Genomic DNA, 19452 nt, shown 5'->3' with positions numbered 1-19452 from the left:
TTATTCTAAATCCTTGAAACTTTAATAGGGCACTGCAGTAGGGCTAAAAATTGACAGCCTTAGTGGGCCATCATGATTTGTGCAAATTATAGGTAGTCACAAAGGAAGACTAGGATTCACTTGAAATCCATGACACGGGACACTGAAACAGTGGAGAGTCTTTGTGTAGTAAGCGTTCAGTCTCAATCTACACCCTCTGTGTTGCTGGTAGAGGTAGTTGTGAACACCTGTCTTCCGGATCAAGTACTGGGATCTCCAGTCTCAATCCTAATACTTCTCATGACTGTCCACTACCACTGCTGTGAAACCAACACCCATAACATAAGACCTCCGAGATTCTAACTGCACCATTATTCATTGATGTTCACGCACCAGTATTATTCCTCTGCTAAGGAAGGGAAAGCCTACTTTACACCAAGCCCCTGTTGACAATTCCTTCCTTGTGTTATTTTAGTCAGTTTGTGCAGCCCAGAATAGGACACCAGATCTCACTCTTATTGGGCATTACAGTAGCAACTCACTCCATAACCACTACCCCTCTCGGAAATGGGAGGATTTCCAGTATATTGAACACCTCTGTCTCTGTCACACTGCCCTGCCCAAGGAATAGTGCAGCCATCTTCCCCCAGTACAACACTTTATTACTCCAGCCATTTTCAGTCCTCATTGGCAGCAATATGGGAAGCATTCTTGAAAGGGGAACCCCCACAAATACTTCCATTGATTAATGGGTCTCACTTCCCTTGAACTCCTCCACCCCATTCAAACCTATAAACCATAAAGAAACAAGGGCAGGCAGAAGGGTCTTTCACAGCTTTATTGAGATGTTGCCATTACAAGGCGAGTGGAGGCAGGAGAGTCACAAGGGCCAGGCTGGAGCCTTCATTCAGGCACCTGGGGAGAAAGAAGGAGAACAATCCAGCTGAACTGCAAGACACCACCCCTACAGGAGCTCCTCCTGCCAGACCCTACCTGTCCACTGGCCAACATCTCCAAAGTCATCTGCTCCCTCCACATCCTCACTGGTGCTCTCAGCATCTTCACTGGAGCTCTGAGGGTCTCCCTCCACATCCTCAGTCCAGTCAGCTCCCACATCCAGAGGAGCTTCTACTGGTGCCACAGCCACCCGGCTGCTGGTCACCAGGCTCCTGGTACCTGTGGACAAGCAACACCCAGGAGTGAGGGATCTGCTATACCCAGAGACCCACAGTCTACTCATCTAAACCGTCCCTTTGTCCAGCATGGGATCATTCCTCAGTTGTCCAAGCATGGTTGTCTCTTGGGCAGAGATGCATCCACAAGGGATAGAGAACCAGACCCACCTTCATTCCAACTGCCAGCACACCTGGACTCACAGCAGGCACAGACCTCATGGTCACCATACAGCTCCTCCCACCTGGAGGAGAGGAGGACAGGTGAGGCCTCCACCTGGCATGTCCCAGAGCACCCTCAGCTGGCTCCTTGCAGAAGTACCTCTTAGCCTCCCTGTTGTAGGTGCAGGACTTGGTCCTTGGTGTTGCTTTAGTAGGAGCCACAGCCATGACACAGTGCATGTACAGCTCAGTCACTTCATGCTGCAAGAGGGAAGGTCACAGCATTAAGGGATCAAGGCCAATAGAGGACAGAGAAGGACCTTCTGCCATCAGTGAAGGCAAGCTGGCAGCTCTAGGCACTACAGCTGCCACAGTCTGGTTCACATCTAGATCATGGTTGTGAAAGCAGACCATGGATCAGTAGAGCAAGAAGGCTGAGCAGCACCTTCCTGGACAGCTTCTTCTGGAAGAGGAAGGCATCAATTGTGAAGCGGAGCACATCCTTCTGCTTGGAGGGGACAAACCTGGACAGGCAGCCATCTGCCTTGCTGTCCACCATGCACCTGGGGACAAGGACAGGGATGAACCCCTGCAGGCTCTCGGGGCTCCTGCCCACCTCTCCTCCCAGAAGGGGCCGTACCCCAAGTTGTCGATCACAGGGAAACGGGGCTGGGAGTGCTGGTCTGGTTTCTCCGTTACGTAACACGAGTGGATGTACAGCCTCTGCTCTGCTGTGGCAAAGTAGGCAGTGGCCTGGAAGTACATGGGCTGACCCAGGAAGTACTCATCCTTAGGAGAGAGCCGGACCCAGCGGGCTGGAGAGAGAGAGGCAGCATTACACCTGCACACAGCACCCCCTGCAGGCAGGAGGAGCCACTCACTCAAGGAGCTTACAGTTGGTGGTGAGCAGCACAAAGCTGTGTTTGTTCTTCAGGTCCTTGAAGAAGGTCCTTCTCCTGGCCCACGTGGGGACATAGCCAACCTTGTAGGAGTAGTGGAACCTGCAGGACAGAGGGGATGAGGGGCATCTGGACACTTTCCTAGCGGCTTCTCAGCAGCAGAGCCCTGCCTACCTGTTGTAGGAGCACTTGACAGGCACAGAGAAGGGAATGAAGCGATGCACAGGTGCACTGGAGGAGGGCGGGGCATAGCGGAGAGTGTTGGAGTACACCAGGCGGCCCTGGACAACCTGCAGGGTCACAGAGGAAGGGATATTCCCAGGAAAGGCAACCCCGACACTGGTCCTACAGCTCACATTGATACACTGCCTGTAGATGAAGACCTGCTTACCGATCGCTCGGTGCCGCACTCGTGAAGCCCGTAGATGAAGTAGAAGTAACTGCGTGTGGTTCGGCTGACGCTGCAGTTGCCCAAGGTCACCTCCGATGGCCGACAGCTGAAGCCGAACAGGAGCCGACTGACCCTCACGTACATCCTGCTGGAGTCACACCACACAGCCACTCCTCGGGTGCCCCCGATGGCCGGGCGAGCCGGCTGCCGCCCTCGCTGGGGAGGAAACAGGACGCTCTTGATGTAGGCGGGTAAGGGGCGGCTGCCGGCTTCGGGCTTCATCTTCTCCTTGTCGAAGTAGGGCGAGTACGCGTCTCTGGACACGGGAAGGCGGCGAAAGTCGGGAGCCAAGGACTGCGAGTCGTTCTCGCTTGCAGACAAGTCTTCGGAGGGCGCATCTGCCAGGTTCAAATCCTCCAACTGGGCTGCGTCTTCAGGAGCCGGGAGGTCGGCCTGGAGCGCCAATTCCCGAGAGTCCCAGCCAGCCGGCCCGGCGGAAACCAGTGCGGGGAGCCCGGCCCCTGTGCACAGGCACAGCATAAAGAGAAACGAGCGCATCGCCAAATTAACGTCCCGCTCAATTGCTACAGGAGTAAAATAAGTAAACCACAAAACTGTGTTGAAGCAAGAAAGCATAAAGTGTGAACGCGGTGACTAGGTTTTTATACTGGCAGGACCTGTTACCGCACACCTGGTCACACAATCAACACAATCAATTACATACAGAGATCCGGATTGTTCTCAGCGTCTAATTAGAACCTGATTTCAGTCTGAGGCGGGACTCCGTGAAGCCGCCTGAACATTTTCCCGTGTGTATCTGACCTCAGCGGAGGAGTTCCACGCAATTTCGACAGAATTAAATCACCCACACGTGTAAAATTTGCTCAGATTAATTTATTGTTCAATTAGTTTCTAATTTCCGTGGAAAGTGTGTTAAACTCGCTGTCAGACAGAGTACGGAACATGCGACACGTCCGTCCACACTTTCTTTTATCGAGGGGGCTGTTCTATCAACACGTACCGCAATGAAAATAATTTTACTATTTTTCATGTGTAATTGCATGTCATATTAAAATGTGTAATACAAGCATTTCTTTGCTTCCCAGTAAAGAAATACTGATCAGCTTTTGACATGATCTGATAATAATTTGTCTGATTTTCCAGAAATTGCTTTTGCTTCGCAGCACTGAGAACCTATGGAAGCCCGTTTCCGCCAGGGAGTAAAAAAAACGCACTATGGTATCTCAGAATTGTGACTTAGAATCATAGAATTGCGACCTAAAAACTCAGAATTTTGACTTTATCTCTCACATTTGCGACTTCGAAAAGCCCATATTTCATTGTCTGACCTTTTGTTATTGTAATGAATTCGGGTTCTAGGGCTTGTGCCCTCGCCGCTCCCACCCTACTTCGTGCCTCACTCTATTGGCTCAAACCCAGGTCTTGCTAGCTAGAACCCGAATCCGTTACAATAACAAAAGGACAGACAATGAAATATGGGCTATTTCGAAGTTGCAAACGTGAGATATAAAGTCGGAGTTGTGAGTTACTAAGTCGCAATTCTGAGTTACTTAGTCGGAATTCTGCGATACCATAGCGCGGTTTTTTGTAACTCCCTGGCGGAAACGGGCTTTCATACATTTCAATTAGTCTGATCAGTGCAGGACAAGTTAATGTAGAATCATTACTATGTCTGTCTCTTGTTTGTATATAAATGAATGTCTTTGACAACTTAATGTTAGTTTTTAATTTAGTTTTACGATGTAGGTCATGTGTTAACATATGCACGAGCATACGAAATGTCTCCCTCCTGATTCAGCTCATGCTCCATAGGAGAGAAGAGATTCCTCCTGCTTCTCGTACAATCATATCAGAACAGAAGCCCGTGTCGCCCAGCTCTGATTCAAGAGCGACTCGCATCTTCAGCCCTTTTTTTATTCGTGATCCTAATTTTCTTTAGTTAAGATCAATATTGAACTTTTTCTAAATAAAACGACAATAATCAAACATGCAGGCAGACTTTTAAAAAGTATTAGGAGCTGACAGGGTGCCCCTTTGGAATAGTTGTCAGAAAATGTGAGAAAAGGAAAGGTACGTAAGCTCTCACACACAGCATTAGAGATTGGCATCTGATGGAAAAAAAAAAACTACCTGTCTCCCCAGCATTTAACGGTGCTGTTGTTTTGATTTTACATATTGTTAGCATTTTACTGAATTGTTAAAAGATTGATACACAAATCGCTAAATAAGAAAACGTAAAAACCCTAGCTTTAAGCAATTGGCCATTCATATTCCTGAATTTTAAATCCCTGTGTTTTTCTGTATCCGAATGCCTGGTGCAGCTAATTTGAAAGCAGAGTCTACCATTTACAGAAGCGTATTGTTGCCACCAAGGAAAAAAAAATCCTGAGTTTACAGGAGTAAAGAGCACCGTTTAGAAAAAACACACACGTCTCAGGCCTTAACCATGACAAGGATGGGATTTGAACCTAGACGAGCAGAGCACAATGAATTAGCAATCCAAAAAGTGACTACTGTTTAACTTTCTTTTCGCTTGCTCGATTTGTAGTACGCTCCTAAATCCTTACAACCGATAAACAAAACGGCTTCATGTGCCACAGCATTCTGCTGCAGGTACGGTTTGCACCGTGTATTAGGCGAACCCGAATTAAATATTTAAAATATGTGAAGAATTTCATGAAACCTGAAAAAAGATCACAGCCAATGTCAGCAATTCAGAGCCTGTAGGCAGCTTCAACAGAACAAAACGATCTGAAGCCGCAATAATTTCATAGAGTGTATTGTGACACTCTAACCACGTTGTTGCTATTACTGCTACTTCTGCTGCCGTTGCTTTAAACTCTACTCAGCGGGCAAGTAAAGTTGTACAAAGAATAGACTACTTTGAGCCGTCCAAATTCCATTATGTGAATTTAAGCTTTTTTTTATTAATAACGGCATTAGTAATACAATGCGTGCTCAGAAACCTTACTTATTAGCTTATGAAGCAATAGTGTTTCGACAATTTGCGGTCTTCAAAAAGTAAACGCTGAAGTTTTTATACTTCCTTGTGAGCAGATCACCTTTGATTTAGAAAAGGAAAACTTACTCCCCTGTTGCTTTCATTGCAATATCTGAATCGAGACCCAAGCGCTAAGAAAGCTGAAAAACGCAGAAGTCATAAACCCGATTTTAATTTAGACACACATTTTCTAATGCAGCCTTCATTACAAGACAGTCTATTTCTCGAAAGCGTGTTATGTAAAAAAGAGAAAAACGAAAATATATGGATGACAATATTGAAAAGCTTAAGATTTTACTTTTGAGAAACTGTCATTTTATGTATCTAGATGCTTTTCAACCACTGCTTTTAGAACTTTGCTGTGCTTCCTGAATCATTTTCAGCGTTATAAACTGGGTGTGGAAGTAGCGATCACTTTGTAGAGCAGTTGATAGACTGGAGCTGTTCAGACTACTCTTGTTATTTCTCAAATGCTTCCATCATTTTTCTTTCAGGCTAGGACGCGAGTGTGTACATGTGTTTGGTTTTCGTTTCACTGATTCCCATTGAAGATTTGTGAATTAACAAGGAAAGAATCAGTTGCCTCGGAAAGCAGAAGGTTTGGTTCTCAACGATCTTGAAGACACGCCCATGTAGAGCAGCGTGTGATGATTCGTACTATAAAAGACCAAGTGCTCAAAGTGACGTCTGTGTTTGCCGTTGAAACTTTTCATCTCGGGCGCACTTTTAGAAAGCAAAGATAGAGCAGTTGTGTTGAATCACACTACGACAGCTGTCAGCAGAGTGGCGCAGCAGAAGCGTGCTGGGCCCATAACCCAGAGGTCGATGTATCGGAACCATCCATTGCTATACACACCGTCAGTCTAATGAAGTGAGTTTAAACTGATTTTTTTCTCTCGTATATGTGCAAGCTTCACACTTACTGTATTCGTTAATCTTTACCAATAGCAGATGCCCAAATGTATCTTTGGTTGTTCTGCGATCCTTCATAGTTTCCTCAATTCCTTCAAATGAACATCCATATCAAAGCAATTATATATATATATTACAATTAAGGTACATATTAAAAATATCAACGCACATTTCTATAATGCTCATTTAATAATGATTGTCAAGGATTGTCAAGTTCTCCAACAAATCTGTGTTCTAATTTTAAAATATTTTTGCTAAGGATACAACGGGTGTATAAATGAATTCTCCCAACAGCCAATTAAAGAAAAATTCCACACGTGAGGATGGTTTTCTTGGACATTGACTTAGGTACTGAATTGTTTACTTGTTTTAGTTGCACACGAGTAAAACACGAAGATTTCCTGCAACATTCAAGAGGGTTTGCGAAGAAATCCCTTCAATTTTTAGCGGAGATTATGTTTACATCATCACAATCTGAAGCACGTCCCTGAGTGCGTTTGACCCACCAGCCCTCTAACAGCTGCAGAGGCACACATTCCCGTTGCTTTTCACAAATCACTGGCATTTTTTTGCAGCATTTCTTCTGTCCTGAGAAGCAAGATTTGTATTTTATCTTTCAGAAGTTGTATGAATTTCTTGAAGTTCAAAAACAACTTGTTCCTGAAAAGAAATGAACACTTGCTTCAAAGTAAATCAAGACGTATGTGTGTGCTCTTATCTGTCCATCTCTCTCTCCTCTTCTCTCTGGCAGTCTGTGTAGAGTATCTGAAGGGGATGTAACACCACTTGGAAAAGAAGAAAAATTCTCAGGAAAATTCTCAGGCAGAATAAAAAATCATTATTCTTTTCTCAGTCAGATTCATTGCTCAGACTCACACTCAGACAGGATCTCAACTCCGTACTGCTCTCTATCCTCACAATCCAGAACCAGAAGATATTCAGACAATCAGTGCTGCTACATGAACAATATCAGACAGAACAGCCTGGACTCATGTCACATTTCCCCCTTTTATCCTTCCTCCCAGCCCTCTTAGAGACATAGAAGAGCCCCTGGTTCTCCTCTCTGTGAACTGGGCTCAGGGGTCAATGATCTGGCAGTTGTGGGCTCTGTTCCAGGTCGAAAGCAAGAAGGTTCTATTAACGCTTTCCAGGACTTCCAGCCCTTCAGTATTACTTTCTTTACTGTATGTCAGCCTCCCAAAATGTTTATAAATGTTTTATAACACACATGAGTGTGGAATTATCTTATTATTTATATATAGTATTTATGTAATAAACACCAGTAGTGACACTATGATCAGTATATTGATTATTTGTAGCCGATGGTCCGATGGTCGTGTCTACAATAGTGACCATTTGACCAATCTGTAGCTCTGGGCAGTGGGACTCAGATCACACAGAAGACCTGTCTGTGTGTGATTCCACACCAGCCCTGGGATTCAGCTACTCTCACAAATGTCTCACAGACTGTCTTATAAATTTACAATTAGATGAAGTCATGTAACAGTTTTACAGATAATTTAAATAATCAGACAGCAGTTTTGGCAGTGGATACATCTCCACATGGGGGAAAGGGACAGTAAAATAGTAAGGAAAATACAAAAGAAGAAACTGAAATATATGCGCTCACTGTAAAGTACGAAGAGGTGGTCAGACAAGCAAAACAGCTTTGCGGATAATGTGAAGTGACATTGTTTTGTGTCAATCAGCTCACGGATTCAGCTTCATGTGCCTTAAGCTGTGCATGCCTTCATGAAGACTCTCTTTAAGATGATTGCACCTTTCATTGTCAAATCGCCTTCTTTGGATACAAAAGTTGCACCAATACTAAGAGAAAGGATGAGGAATGGCTTTTATCAAGCGATTGCAGTGTTTGTTTGACTGAGGATCCTTGTGTGCTGAACTGGCCTCTGGAGAAGTGTAGTGCAGTAAAACAGAAGGTTTGTGTCACTCAAGATTGTTACAGAACAATACAATTACAATACTTTTGTGAGAGTAAATATTACTGGTGCATCACAGTTCTTATAATGGTGAAAACAGGAGCACCTTCTCTACATTTTTGACTAAAGTATTTAAACGGAAAGAAATACTATCACTATGCAATTCATAAATGCAATTGAGCTCCTATAAAAGTTCTAGTCTGATGAAACAATGTATAGAATTAGGTGACAATATCGGAATTCATTCAAATGCACAAGATTAATTTTCAGCAACAAAAAAAGTGCTCAGAAATATTTTACAAGAATGAAACCTTACATTCACCTCAATAAACATTCACCCTCTACATTAGCAGAGAACAGTAGGACAGAAGGTTAGTGTCACTGGACACTGCATCAGAGAGGCCGATCTCTTCTCCCTCATTATGCAGGCTTACCCACTCATGATGAACTGTCCTCCAGCGATACTCAGCTGCCATCATCAACTCAGACATGACGTTCATGTACATATTATACCTTAATATGGCACTGCATTACAATAATTTGATCAAAACAACTGGTGAATAAATAATAATCAAATATTTTTTTCCTTTCTTTTAGTAGCTAAAGACCAAAAAAGAAGCATTTATTCTTTTCCTCTCCTACCAGCCCTTACAAGTCACCCAGTTTTTAGTTTAGAGCTGGATTAAAGCTCCAGTCTCTTTGAGGGTTGAGTTGGAATCCCACAGCTGCCAAATATCTCCAACTATCTCAGTGTTAAGAAGCAAAAAAACTCACATTTGCTGCAGAAGGAACAGGAGAATTTGTGCCATTCAGCCTTATAGCGTGATGTAATTTTCTCATTCTCGTTTTTAGATGCTTGTGATCGAATCTATGATCATTATGAGTGTGGTCACCCTCCATAAAGGTAGCACAGATACAACGTGCCACGTTTTCAGAGAATCACATTAATTACAGGTCAGAAGAAGGCGACAAAGTGTCCCCTAGGCAGTTCAGCGATTTCAATGGTGTTCTCTGTTGTTTAGGTCCAGAATGACACCCGTTACAACCAGGAAACACACAGTGTCAGGCATCAAAAAGACTTCCCAAAACCCTGATCCTCTCCTTGATCCGGTGATGGCATCCAGACATTTCCTGCAACACATCCAGGATACAGTCTTCAACAACACGAGTGAAAAGATAATTCCCAACCTTTGCAATCCTTTGCAAAGAAGGACCGCATGTGCTCAGTGTTAAATGCACTGTTCATTATTAATAATAATACTAATCTTTACATTATATAGCGCTTTTAAAGGTGGCTTTTCAAAGCACTTTACAGAATGACAACAATAAAGTTAAAAAAATACACAAGATAAGCAGGATGAGAATACACAGTTAGAGGAGACAATAGATGGTGGTATTAAATACAGTAGGAACAGAGGGGTAAAGAATAGTGCATTAAAAGCTCTTCTAAAGAAGAGGGTTTTGAGTCTGGATTTGAAGGAGTTTAGAGAAGGTGACTGATATCCTTGGGGATAAAGATCCAGAGCTTTGGGGCAAAACAGGAGAAGGCCCTGTCACCCATAGAGTGTAGTCCAGATGGACTGGGGGACAGATAGGAAAACACAATTAGAAGAGCGAAGGTTGTGAGGTGGGGAGTAGGGCGATAACCCAGACAGGTACTGAGGTGCCAAGCCATGGAGAGCCTTATAGCTGAGCTTGAGGATTTTGAAGTTGACAGGAAGCCAGTGCAAGGACTCCAGGACAGTAGTGATGTGATCACAGTCCAGTGCTAATTTCTTTCTTGTGGCTGCTGGTTCATTTTCAACTGTGGACTCTTAAGAAGTCCTGTATTTGACTTGATCAACACCAATCCCTAGAGGATTTCGAAAGGTTCAATAAAAATGATACATGACTCTGGTGGGACTCAAACCCACAACCTTTGAATGACTTCATTCTATCAATGCCTAGAAGTCCAACACGCTCTCCATTGCGCCACAGAGCCACCTTCCTGATTTCTTATTTTTTTATTTGTTTCATCAAACAAATTGAAATATTAGACAAAGATAACACAAGTAAACACAAAATGCAGTTTTTAAATGAAGGTTTTTATTATTAAGGGAAAAATTCAACCTACATGGCCCTGTCTGAAAAAGTGATTGAGATTTATCAGTCTGGAAAAGTTTATAAAGCCATTTCTAAAGACCAAAATTACCCCAAGAGCACAGCGAAGACTCATCCAAGAGGTCACAAAAAACCCCACAACAACATCCAAAGAACTGCAGGCTTCACTTGCCTCAGTTAAGGTCAGTGTTCATGACTCCACCATAAGAAAGAGACTGGGCAAAAATGGCCTGCGTGGCAGAATTCCAAGATGAAAACCACTGATGAGCCAGAAAACATCTTGATGACCCCCAAGACTTTTGGGAAAATACTCTGTGGACTGACGAGACAAAAGTTGAACTTTTTGGAAGGTGTGTGTCCCATTACATCTGGCGTAAAAGTAACACAGCATTTCAGAAAAGGAACATCATACCAACAGTAAAATATGGTGGTGGTAGTGTGATGGTCTGGGGCTGTTTTGCTGCTTCAGGACCTGGAAGACTTGCTGTGGTAAATGGAACCATGAATTCTGCCGTCTACCAAAAAATCCTGAAGGAGAATGTCCAGCCATCTGTTCGTGACCTCAAGCTGAAGCGCACTTGGGTTCTGCAGCAGGACAATGATCCAAAGCGGGCAAACTTCTATGCCCACTTTGATGCTCTGAACAAGGGCAATGCTGAGAAGACCCCAAGTGTGCAGGGCGAGTTTGATCTGAAACTCTCAGAGCAGGACGTGCAGAAGACTCTGAGCAGGGTGAAAATCCGTAAGGCTGCAGGGCCTGATGGGATACCACCTCACGTCCTGAGGACATGTGCAGCCCAGCTGACCACAGTGTTTACGGACATCTTTAACTCCTCCCTGTCACAGTCCATGGTCCCCACCTGCTTTAAAAAAAACACTATTGTTCCAACCCCCAAAAAGACAAAAGTGACATGCCTGAATGATTACTGCCCAGTAGCATTAACATCTGTGGTGATGAAATGCCTGGAGAAGCTGGTGTTGTCACACATCAACTCCTCCATCACAGAATCCCTGGACCCCTTGCAGTTCGCCTACCAGAACAACAGAGCAGTGGATGATGCTGTCTCCCTGGCTCTGCATACAACCTTGGAACACCTGGACACTAAGAACTCGTATGTGAGAATGCTGTTTGTGGACTACGGTTCAGCATTCAATTCCATCATACCCAGTCAACTGGTGACAAAGCTCAGGGGATTAGGTCTGTGCAACTCTGTCTGCAACTGGCTGCTGGACTTTCTTATTGAGAGACCACAGGTGGTGCGGATAGGCAATAAAACATCAACACCACTCACCCTGAGCACTGGAACCCCACAAGGCTGCTGTCTGAGTCCAAGGTTGTACTCCCTATTTACTCACGACTGCACAGCAAGACACAGCAACAACCGCATCATTAAGTTTGCCGATGACACCACTATAATAGGACTGATCAGTGATGATGACGAGTCCACTTACAGGGATGAAGTTGTACAGCTGCTTAGGTGGTGTCATAGCAATAACCTGGACTTGAACATAAAGAAAACGAAAGAGCTAAAAGTGGACTTTCGGAGACACAGGCCATACACTCACAGCCCACTCAGTATTGATGGAACGGAAGTGGAAACAGTCACCAGCTTTAGGTTTTTGGGAATTCACATCTCTAAAGATCTAACCTGGACTGTGAACACTGACTCTATCATGAAGAAGGCTCAGCAGCGCCTTTATTTCTTGAGGTGCCTCAAGTGATGGGGGATGCCAATACATGTGTTGGTGAACTTCTACTGCTGCACCATCGAGAGCATCCTCACCAACGGGATCACTGTGTGGTATGGTAACACCTCTTCGCGAGAAAGAAAGGCACTACAGAGAATGGTCAATATGGCCCAGAAGATCATCGGCTGCAGTCTCAACGAGATTAAACAGCTCTATGAGGACCGCTGCCGTGGTAGAATTCTGGCCATCACAGAGGACAGTCACCACCCCGGGCATGAGCTCTTCACCCCACTGCCCTCAGGCAAGAGATATAAGAGCATACGGACACTTAACACTAGATTCTTCAATAGCTTCTATCCACAAGCAGTGAGACTGGCGAACAAATTTAGCCATCCCCCTCGGACCACACCTACACCATCACCATCTACCTCTTTATGATTTCTTATCTATTGCACATCTCCAGTCATTGTTTACACGTCTGTATTGTTTACATTCAAACTGTCTACATGTTTACTTGCACATTGTCTATTGTTTGTTTGTACATTGTCTTGATGCACTGTTTGCACTTTGTCTTGTTTTTTACACTTGTTTTACAATCGAGAGACTTTCTGTAAGTAAGAATTCCATTGTACCAGTACCGGTTACATATGGCAATAAAGTTCAAGTTCAAGTTCAAAACACACCAGCAAGTCCACCTCTGAATGGCTTAAGAAAAACAAAATGAAGACTTTGGAGTGGCCTAGTCAAAGTCCTGACCTGAATCCGATTGAGATGTTGTGGCATGACCTTAAAAAAGCGGTTAAGGCTCGAAAACCCTCCATAGTGGCTGAATTACAACAATTCTGCAAAGATGAGTGGGCCAAATTTCCTCCACAGCATTGTAAAAGACTCATTGCCAGTTATCGCAAACGCTTGATTGCAGTTGTTGCTTCTAAGGGTGGCCCAACCAGTTATTAGGTTTAACTAAATGTTATCCACAACTTCAAACACCTGTGAGAAACGGGCAACTGCAGTGTTTCGCCTGCTGGCTCCACAGATAATCCTTTTTTGAAGTTTAAGGAGAGGATTTCTTTGTCAATTCAATTAAACGTTTCAGAAATGCTGAACTATTGATGTTTTTCACACGCAGCACGGGCTCTCCTTTGCTTACAAATATTTTTTTTACACCAATTTACTCAACTACGATTTTGCTGAGCATTTTGTTTGCTTGCTTCCTATTGTATACTGCTCTGATTTCTGTATTGTTCAATTTCCCTGTTGATTTTAATTTCTTGTTTTCTAAGACAATCAGACCAGCTGTTCTCACCTTACCCTGCACTGGAGCCACTCTTTTCTTTCCAAAGGCGTGGAGAGAGATACTACTGCAGGTAACACCCCATGAGAAACATCATGAGTTTCTGGAAAAGCTCTCTACCTGCCCGCTCCCCACACCGACGTGTGTGAGCAGGGATTTAAAGGGACATTCTGAAGTGTAGAAACATTTTATCGTTACATACTTTTTCTGTGCAGTTAGTTCTCCTTCAACTCCGCCCGACAACAGAGGTCGTTTTTAATACAGGAGTAAAGGCACACTGCACATCTGCAAAACATCACGTTAAGGTTTAGGGAGAGCGACATCAGTGATTGGAAGGTACAGATGCAGCCATTCAAAGTGCGCAGTACAGACACATACCGGAGGTAATTGGCTACGGCGTCGCGCATTGTGACGCGCGATGACGCAAAATACCGCGGTACGTGATTGGTTGACCGACAGGGGCACTCGTAGTCCGTTGGTCGGTCGTAGAAAGATTTACAGTAAATGTCTTTACTGTCCACATTTTAGCATTGAATATTCATATGGAATTTTACCACTGAAGGGAAATCTTAGTACCTGAGCATAAAAAGAATAGGAGCATACTGTAACGCGTGTGAAGGCCATAAACGATATTAATTTTGGAACATAAACATACAGTATATGGCTGGTCTCTGTACTTTAAATAAAAAATACACACCAGTATTCCATTTCTCCCTTAACATTTTAAGCTTCGAAGTCTTTAACTAATGTGATACTGGAGTCAACAAGCATACTTTTAGAATTTGATTAAAAGGGAATATAATATGGAATTGCGTATCTAAAGAAATTAATAACGATATAATTATATTCATGTACCGCAACACAAGAATAGTACATGCTGTACATTGTCTGTTGATAATGTTTCTGTAGTGCTTTTTCAGCACTCTGCATGCGACCTTGCTGGTGGCACTGTGGGTTAGGCTCCTGACTCCTACCTCACATGCTGTGTGTTTGAATCCTGCTGGAGTCATGACTTTTTTTTCAACAAACATTTCTTTGAAAAAATAAAACATTTCCCTGGGTCAGAGATTAAATAAAACCTCACTCGCACCAAACAAATTTATATTTCTAAATATCACAACATGATCGAATTTAAGTCATTTTAATAACGATGAATAGTCACCTATGTGTTACAATATAAACATTTATATTGATTTAAATCGCGTTTTGATTTAAATCACAAACGCAGGTTTAAATATATGTGTTTTTTGATTCACAATCAGACAAATGCAACATAAATTGATATCTTTGTCTTCTAAGTATCTTAATAAACTTTCAGCATAGCATTCTCCCCGTTTAGATTTATTTTTCTTGGGATCCTGGGATCAAACATGGAAAGATTAGATTGTAATCGTTTTTTTTTTTAAATACATTTTAGAAAAGTGTAATCTATACTAAAAAGTTGTACACCACCTGCTATAAAGATACATATTGTAATACTTTCGGGTTCGGATAGGACAGGCACGAGAACTCAGACTTGCGGAGTTAAAGCAAGTTAAAGCCTTGATTTTATATATCACCTTTAAAAGTGGCATCTCAAAGCAAAGTAAATACCCAACACTGATTGTACCAATCTGTCATGCTAATAAAGCACCTTGAATTGAGAGAGAGAGAGAGAGAAGGGGAGGGCGAGCAAGCGAGAGAGCATAGCCAGGACAGACAGGCAAATAAGATACACTCCACAGACATTCACAACAGCGACATATCATAAAACATTTGCACATGTAGTTAAATTATTATTTGTTTTTCAGGAAGTTAAAAAAAAAACACTTGAATTACTTATCCAGTCTCTCGAAATAAAATTATTTTTCAAGCAATGCAACTAACGTCGGGCAATGTGTCTTTTTTAATCCAACATTGACAGCCACATCTTAAATCTTGTCAGTCAGCTCTTTTTTCTCTATTTGAATTGTGGCAATTCAAACAACCTGGGATAACAAGTGGTCTCAAAGTCACAGAGCTCACAGAGCTTTCACAACAGATGACAATTCCCTTAGTCCTTCCTTAGTCTTCCTGAAATTGTCAGATTATGAGTGAACAAAAACATTTTATTAAAAATTTAATAAAAATTATTTTTTAATCGCGTATCTAAGGAAATAGCAGTATAACCTTGTTCATGCAGTGGCATGTTACATTATTAATTTGGGTGTCTCCTCTTGCCAGAAAGCTCTAAATTGCATTTTGAGTTCGGTTTTTGACTTTTTTTAAATTGCAACCCATAAATAAAGCTGATACTGTTTAGACTTTTAATTATTTTAAACTGTATTACAGCAGCACAATGCAACGTAAATTGCAAAAATGCACTTGGAATCTGTCCAAGCCCTGCTTTGTCAGGCATTTTCTTTTACTGTAATGGACATAAAAACTCCCTTGCTTTTAACAGAGCGTTTCATAATATCTAACTACGAAAATTATTTAAACTGCTACACTTATCATTCAACCAGAGCTCGAAATATCACAAGGATCCTCAAGAGCACAGCAAAGACTGTATTAAAAGTATACTAGTGACAAATTAGTATACTTTAGATCTTTTTTTCTGATACGGGGAAAATCTGATCATGTTTCTCTATAACAATAAAAAAAACATTATTTTACATATCACCTTTATGTGATATCACCTTAAGGACAGCACATACAAGTGTAAATTGCACAATGGACCGCGCATATAAATTTAAAATAGTCTTCTTTAGGTGTGAGGGCAGGAGTGGATCGCAGAAGGCATAATCAGCAAATTAGGAAAACAAAGAACAGGACAGGTGAGACGTGTATCCAGAGAGCGGGTGATCAGAAAAAGGAACAGCTGTTATGCCCAGGTTTTACGCTCTCTCTGCTGAATGAATAAAAGCATTTTATTAAAAATTATTAAAGCGTTTGTCTGGGTATTTACTTTGTAATCTGTGGTTTCCATCTACTGTATTGCTTTGAGATGCCACTTTTAAAGGTGATATGTAAAATAAAGTTTTTTATTATTGTTATAGAGAAACATGATCAGATTTTCCCTGGTTCAGAATAAAGACGATTAAAATCTGTAATCTTTCCACTTGTATGTCATCGGAAAATACAAGAAGTTTCTGCTTTGTGTAAGGATTGTATCAAAAAGTAATCTAACTGGTGAGAAAGCTGTGCTGCTCAAAGCGCTTTACAGGATAAAAACAATAACAACAATAGTGTTAGGCTGGGCAAACGATTTTTTTATAGAAATACAAAATGAGATATAATGATGTGTTCCGGCTAAGACATTAACAAGTACAACCCCCCTCTCTGCGGGAGTGCTGGCTGTGATGAATTAAACCGGTTTCACAGGTATTTTCAAAGTAGAAGGGGGCAAGATTTCCAGCGAAAGACACCTCCCCCCTCCAAAAGTACATTACTTACTAGTTAAGAAAGCTAGGCTCCTCAATGAAATCGCTTTAACATGCTAATGCGTTGGTGTAACAGTCCGGGCGTGGCAAGCTTCTAATGTCAACCCGACTACGGCAAAAGGAACCCTTCTTTCATTGGAAGACAATGAACATATTCTAGCCCTAACTGAATTAATAGCAAACATGGTTTACATAAAAGACATTTTTCCAAGAAAGTTTAGTCTTTGTCACTAATGAAACCACTAAATAAAGACATAAATATATTTTCATTCCTTCCAGAGGAGCGCATGAAAACGAGTTTCCATCTGCACCATTCTCACTCCTTCTCTGCTATTGTCACAGCTCCTCCTTGTGCACGACCAACACAAGGAGGCGCTGGCACACTCTGGCGAAGACCTGGGATTCGAAGTTACGCCCCTGGTCACTGTGTAATTCCTCCGGCACCCCTAGCCTGGCAAACATCCCCTCCAGCAGTGCATCGGCCACGGTGGGGGCACTCTGGTCCAGGAGGGCATAGGCCTCCGGCCACTTTGTAAAATAGTCCACCACCACCAGGACATAGCAGTTTCCAGCCTCAGTGCGCGGAAACTGGCCCAAAACGTCAACCCCCACCTGCTCCATAGGAGTCCCCACCTGGTGTTGTTGGAGGGGGGCTCCTTCTGGGCCACGGGCACCGCACACGTTCAGCAATACCGCTCCATGTCCCAGTGGCAAAGACCCCAATAAGAAGTTTTTTTTACAGCCGAAATGCCCCACGCCCGGCTGGCCGTGCACCACTCGTGCAGGACCTCCATCTATCACACCATCTGCCCCTCTGGCTCCTTAAAGTGGAGCAGCCAGGTGAGGGACACATGGTCGGTCCTCAACTGGAATTGGGTCCTGAACAGGCACGGCCTGAAGTGGCGGACCGCCACCATCACCGCCAGCAGCTCACGACGGGTCACGCAGTAGTTCCGTTCAGCCTTATTCAAAACCCGACTGTAGTAGGCAACTACCTGCTCCCCATCTGGCCCCTCCTGCGCCAACACCGCGTCCAACTCCGAGACACTCGCGTCGGTATCCAGGATATACGGTAACCACGGATCGGGGTAGGCCAGCACGGGGACCCCCACCAGAGCTTCACGTAACCGGCTGAAAGCCATCTCGCAGCCCGAGTTCAAGTCGAAACGGCGGCCCTTATCGGTGAGGCGGTGCAGCGGGGGAGCGATGCTGGCAAAGTCCCGGACAAACCTCCGGTAATACGAAGCCAACCCCAGAAAGCTGCGCAGCTCCGCGACAGTGCGGGGGGTCGGCCAACCCCTCATTTAGGCGACCTTACCTGGGTCTGTAGCCACCCCTCACAGTCCAACAACATGTCCCAGGAAGGTCACCTCCAGCCTCAGGAGCTCACACTTGCGGGGATTGAGCCTCAGGCCAGCACGGCGGATGCAGGCCAGCACCGCCTGGAGGTTCGTCAAGGCCTGGTCGAAACCCTGGGCATGAACCAGCAGATCGTCCAGATACAGCACACACTGGTTCCACGGGACCGATGCCAGCACCCTCTCCATCAGCCTCTTGAAAGTAAACTGCCAGAGGCTTCGAGCGAGTGGTACCTGCCAGTAGCCACAGCGGAGGTCAAGGGAGCTGAACCAGGTCGACCCGGTGATGTAGTCCTTGGCATCGTCTATCCTCGTCAGGGGGTAGGAATCCTTCCAGGTGACCTCGTTCAGCTTGCGGTAGTTTACGCAGAACCTCCACGAGCCTTCTTTTTTTTGGACCAGTACAGCTGGCGCCGAGGGCTCGCAGAGGGCTTAATCACTCCCGCTGCGGCCATCTCCCGGATCTTTTCCTCGGCGGCGGTCCGCTTGGCGTGAGCCATGCGTCCAGTTGGGATGCGGATGGCAGAGGGTCTCCAGTCTCGATGTCGTGTTGGTAGAGGTCCTCAACGCCGCGCCTCGCTTCCACGCAACCGCCGCCGCCGACTCAGGGGCAGGATCCGGCACGCTCGCTCCCCGGCTCACAGGCCCGGTCTGCCACCGCCGCCACTGACTCTTTTTCCCCCGGCTCCGGCAAGCCCGTGTCCCTCAGCCTTCGCCGGGTCTGCCCTCCACCTGGTGAAGTTGCTCCCCCTGCCACACCAACTCCTGCCGGCCCAAGTCCAAACTGGCCCCCACTCGCTGCAGTAGGTCCAGCCCCAGAATGCAGTCCTCCTGGATGGGTGCGAGGTAGCAGGGGTGGCGCACCATCGCTGCACCTAGATGAAAGGCAAGCACCTGTTTCCCCCGCACTACGGCGAGCTGTCCCATCACAGTCCTTAGCCGCAGGCTGGAGGCCTCTCATCCTGGGGGGTTGGTGCCCTCGGTGTCGGGGAGGATGCCCGGCCGGAGTAGGGTTACCGATGAACCCGTGTCGAGCAGGGCCAGGCAGGGTTGGTCCTCGATTCGTTTCGGCACTGGAGGTACAGGCTATAGCCGACTCGCCCCACAGTGGTGTGAGGGGTGCCGGTCTTCAC

General features: G+C 44.6%; 2 protein-coding genes and 1 non-coding gene across 3 annotated transcripts; all 3 read right to left on the bottom strand.

The window, feature by feature from the left end:
• Nucleotides 1-802: 802 nt before the first annotated feature.
• Nucleotides 803-2362, bottom strand: LOC138242739 (zona pellucida sperm-binding protein 3-like). The gene is made up of 7 exons (XM_069198286.1): nucleotides 2208-2362; nucleotides 1954-2128; nucleotides 1759-1876; nucleotides 1474-1574; nucleotides 1323-1396; nucleotides 973-1155; nucleotides 803-894 (listed from the first exon to the last, which is right to left on the bottom strand). The coding sequence occupies exons 2-7, from the start codon at nucleotides 2076-2078 to the stop codon at nucleotides 887-889; spliced, it is 609 nt and encodes a 202-aa protein (XP_069054387.1). The 5' UTR covers nucleotides 2079-2128; nucleotides 2208-2362; the 3' UTR covers nucleotides 803-886.
• A 5-nt stretch (nucleotides 2363-2367) lies between these two features.
• Nucleotides 2368-3251, bottom strand: LOC138242738 (uncharacterized). The gene is made up of 2 exons (XM_069198285.1): nucleotides 2604-3251; nucleotides 2368-2502 (listed from the first exon to the last, which is right to left on the bottom strand). The coding sequence occupies exons 1-2, from the start codon at nucleotides 3237-3239 to the stop codon at nucleotides 2383-2385; spliced, it is 756 nt and encodes a 251-aa protein (XP_069054386.1). The 5' UTR covers nucleotides 3240-3251; the 3' UTR covers nucleotides 2368-2382.
• A 7114-nt stretch (nucleotides 3252-10365) lies between these two features.
• On the bottom strand, nucleotides 10366-10458 carry trnar-ucu (transfer RNA arginine (anticodon UCU)). The gene is made up of 2 exons: nucleotides 10422-10458; nucleotides 10366-10401 (listed from the first exon to the last, which is right to left on the bottom strand). It is a non-coding gene; the product is annotated as a tRNA-Arg (tRNA).
• Between the last annotated feature and the right edge of the window lie 8994 nt (nucleotides 10459-19452).

Source organism: Lepisosteus oculatus, chromosome 14 (genome assembly GCF_040954835.1).
Source record: "Lepisosteus oculatus isolate fLepOcu1 chromosome 14, fLepOcu1.hap2, whole genome shotgun sequence".
NCBI lineage: Eukaryota > Metazoa > Chordata > Actinopteri > Semionotiformes > Lepisosteidae > Lepisosteus > Lepisosteus oculatus.
Note: the sequence above shows the minus strand (reverse complement) of the source record. Positions and strands in the feature narration are given on the sequence as shown.

Coding starts and splice junctions, on each gene's coding strand:
- LOC138242739 (XM_069198286.1), bottom strand. CDS start 2,078: ATGTACTTCCAGGCCACTGCCTACTTTGCCACAGCAGAGCAGAGGCTG. Junction 1,877..1,953: donor CCTGTGATCGACAACTTGGG/GTACGGCCCCTT, acceptor CCTTGTCCCCAG/GTGCATGGTGGACAGCAAGG. Junction 1,575..1,758: donor AGAAGAAGCTGTCCAGGAAG/GTGCTGCTCAGC, acceptor TCCCTCTTGCAG/CATGAAGTGACTGAGCTGTA.
- LOC138242738 (XM_069198285.1), bottom strand. CDS start 3,239: ATGCTTTCTTGCTTCAACACAGTTTTGTGGTTTACTTATTTTACTCCT. Junction 2,503..2,603: donor AGTGCGGCACCGAGCGATCG/GTAAGCAGGTCT, acceptor GTGACCCTGCAG/GTTGTCCAGGGCCGCCTGGT.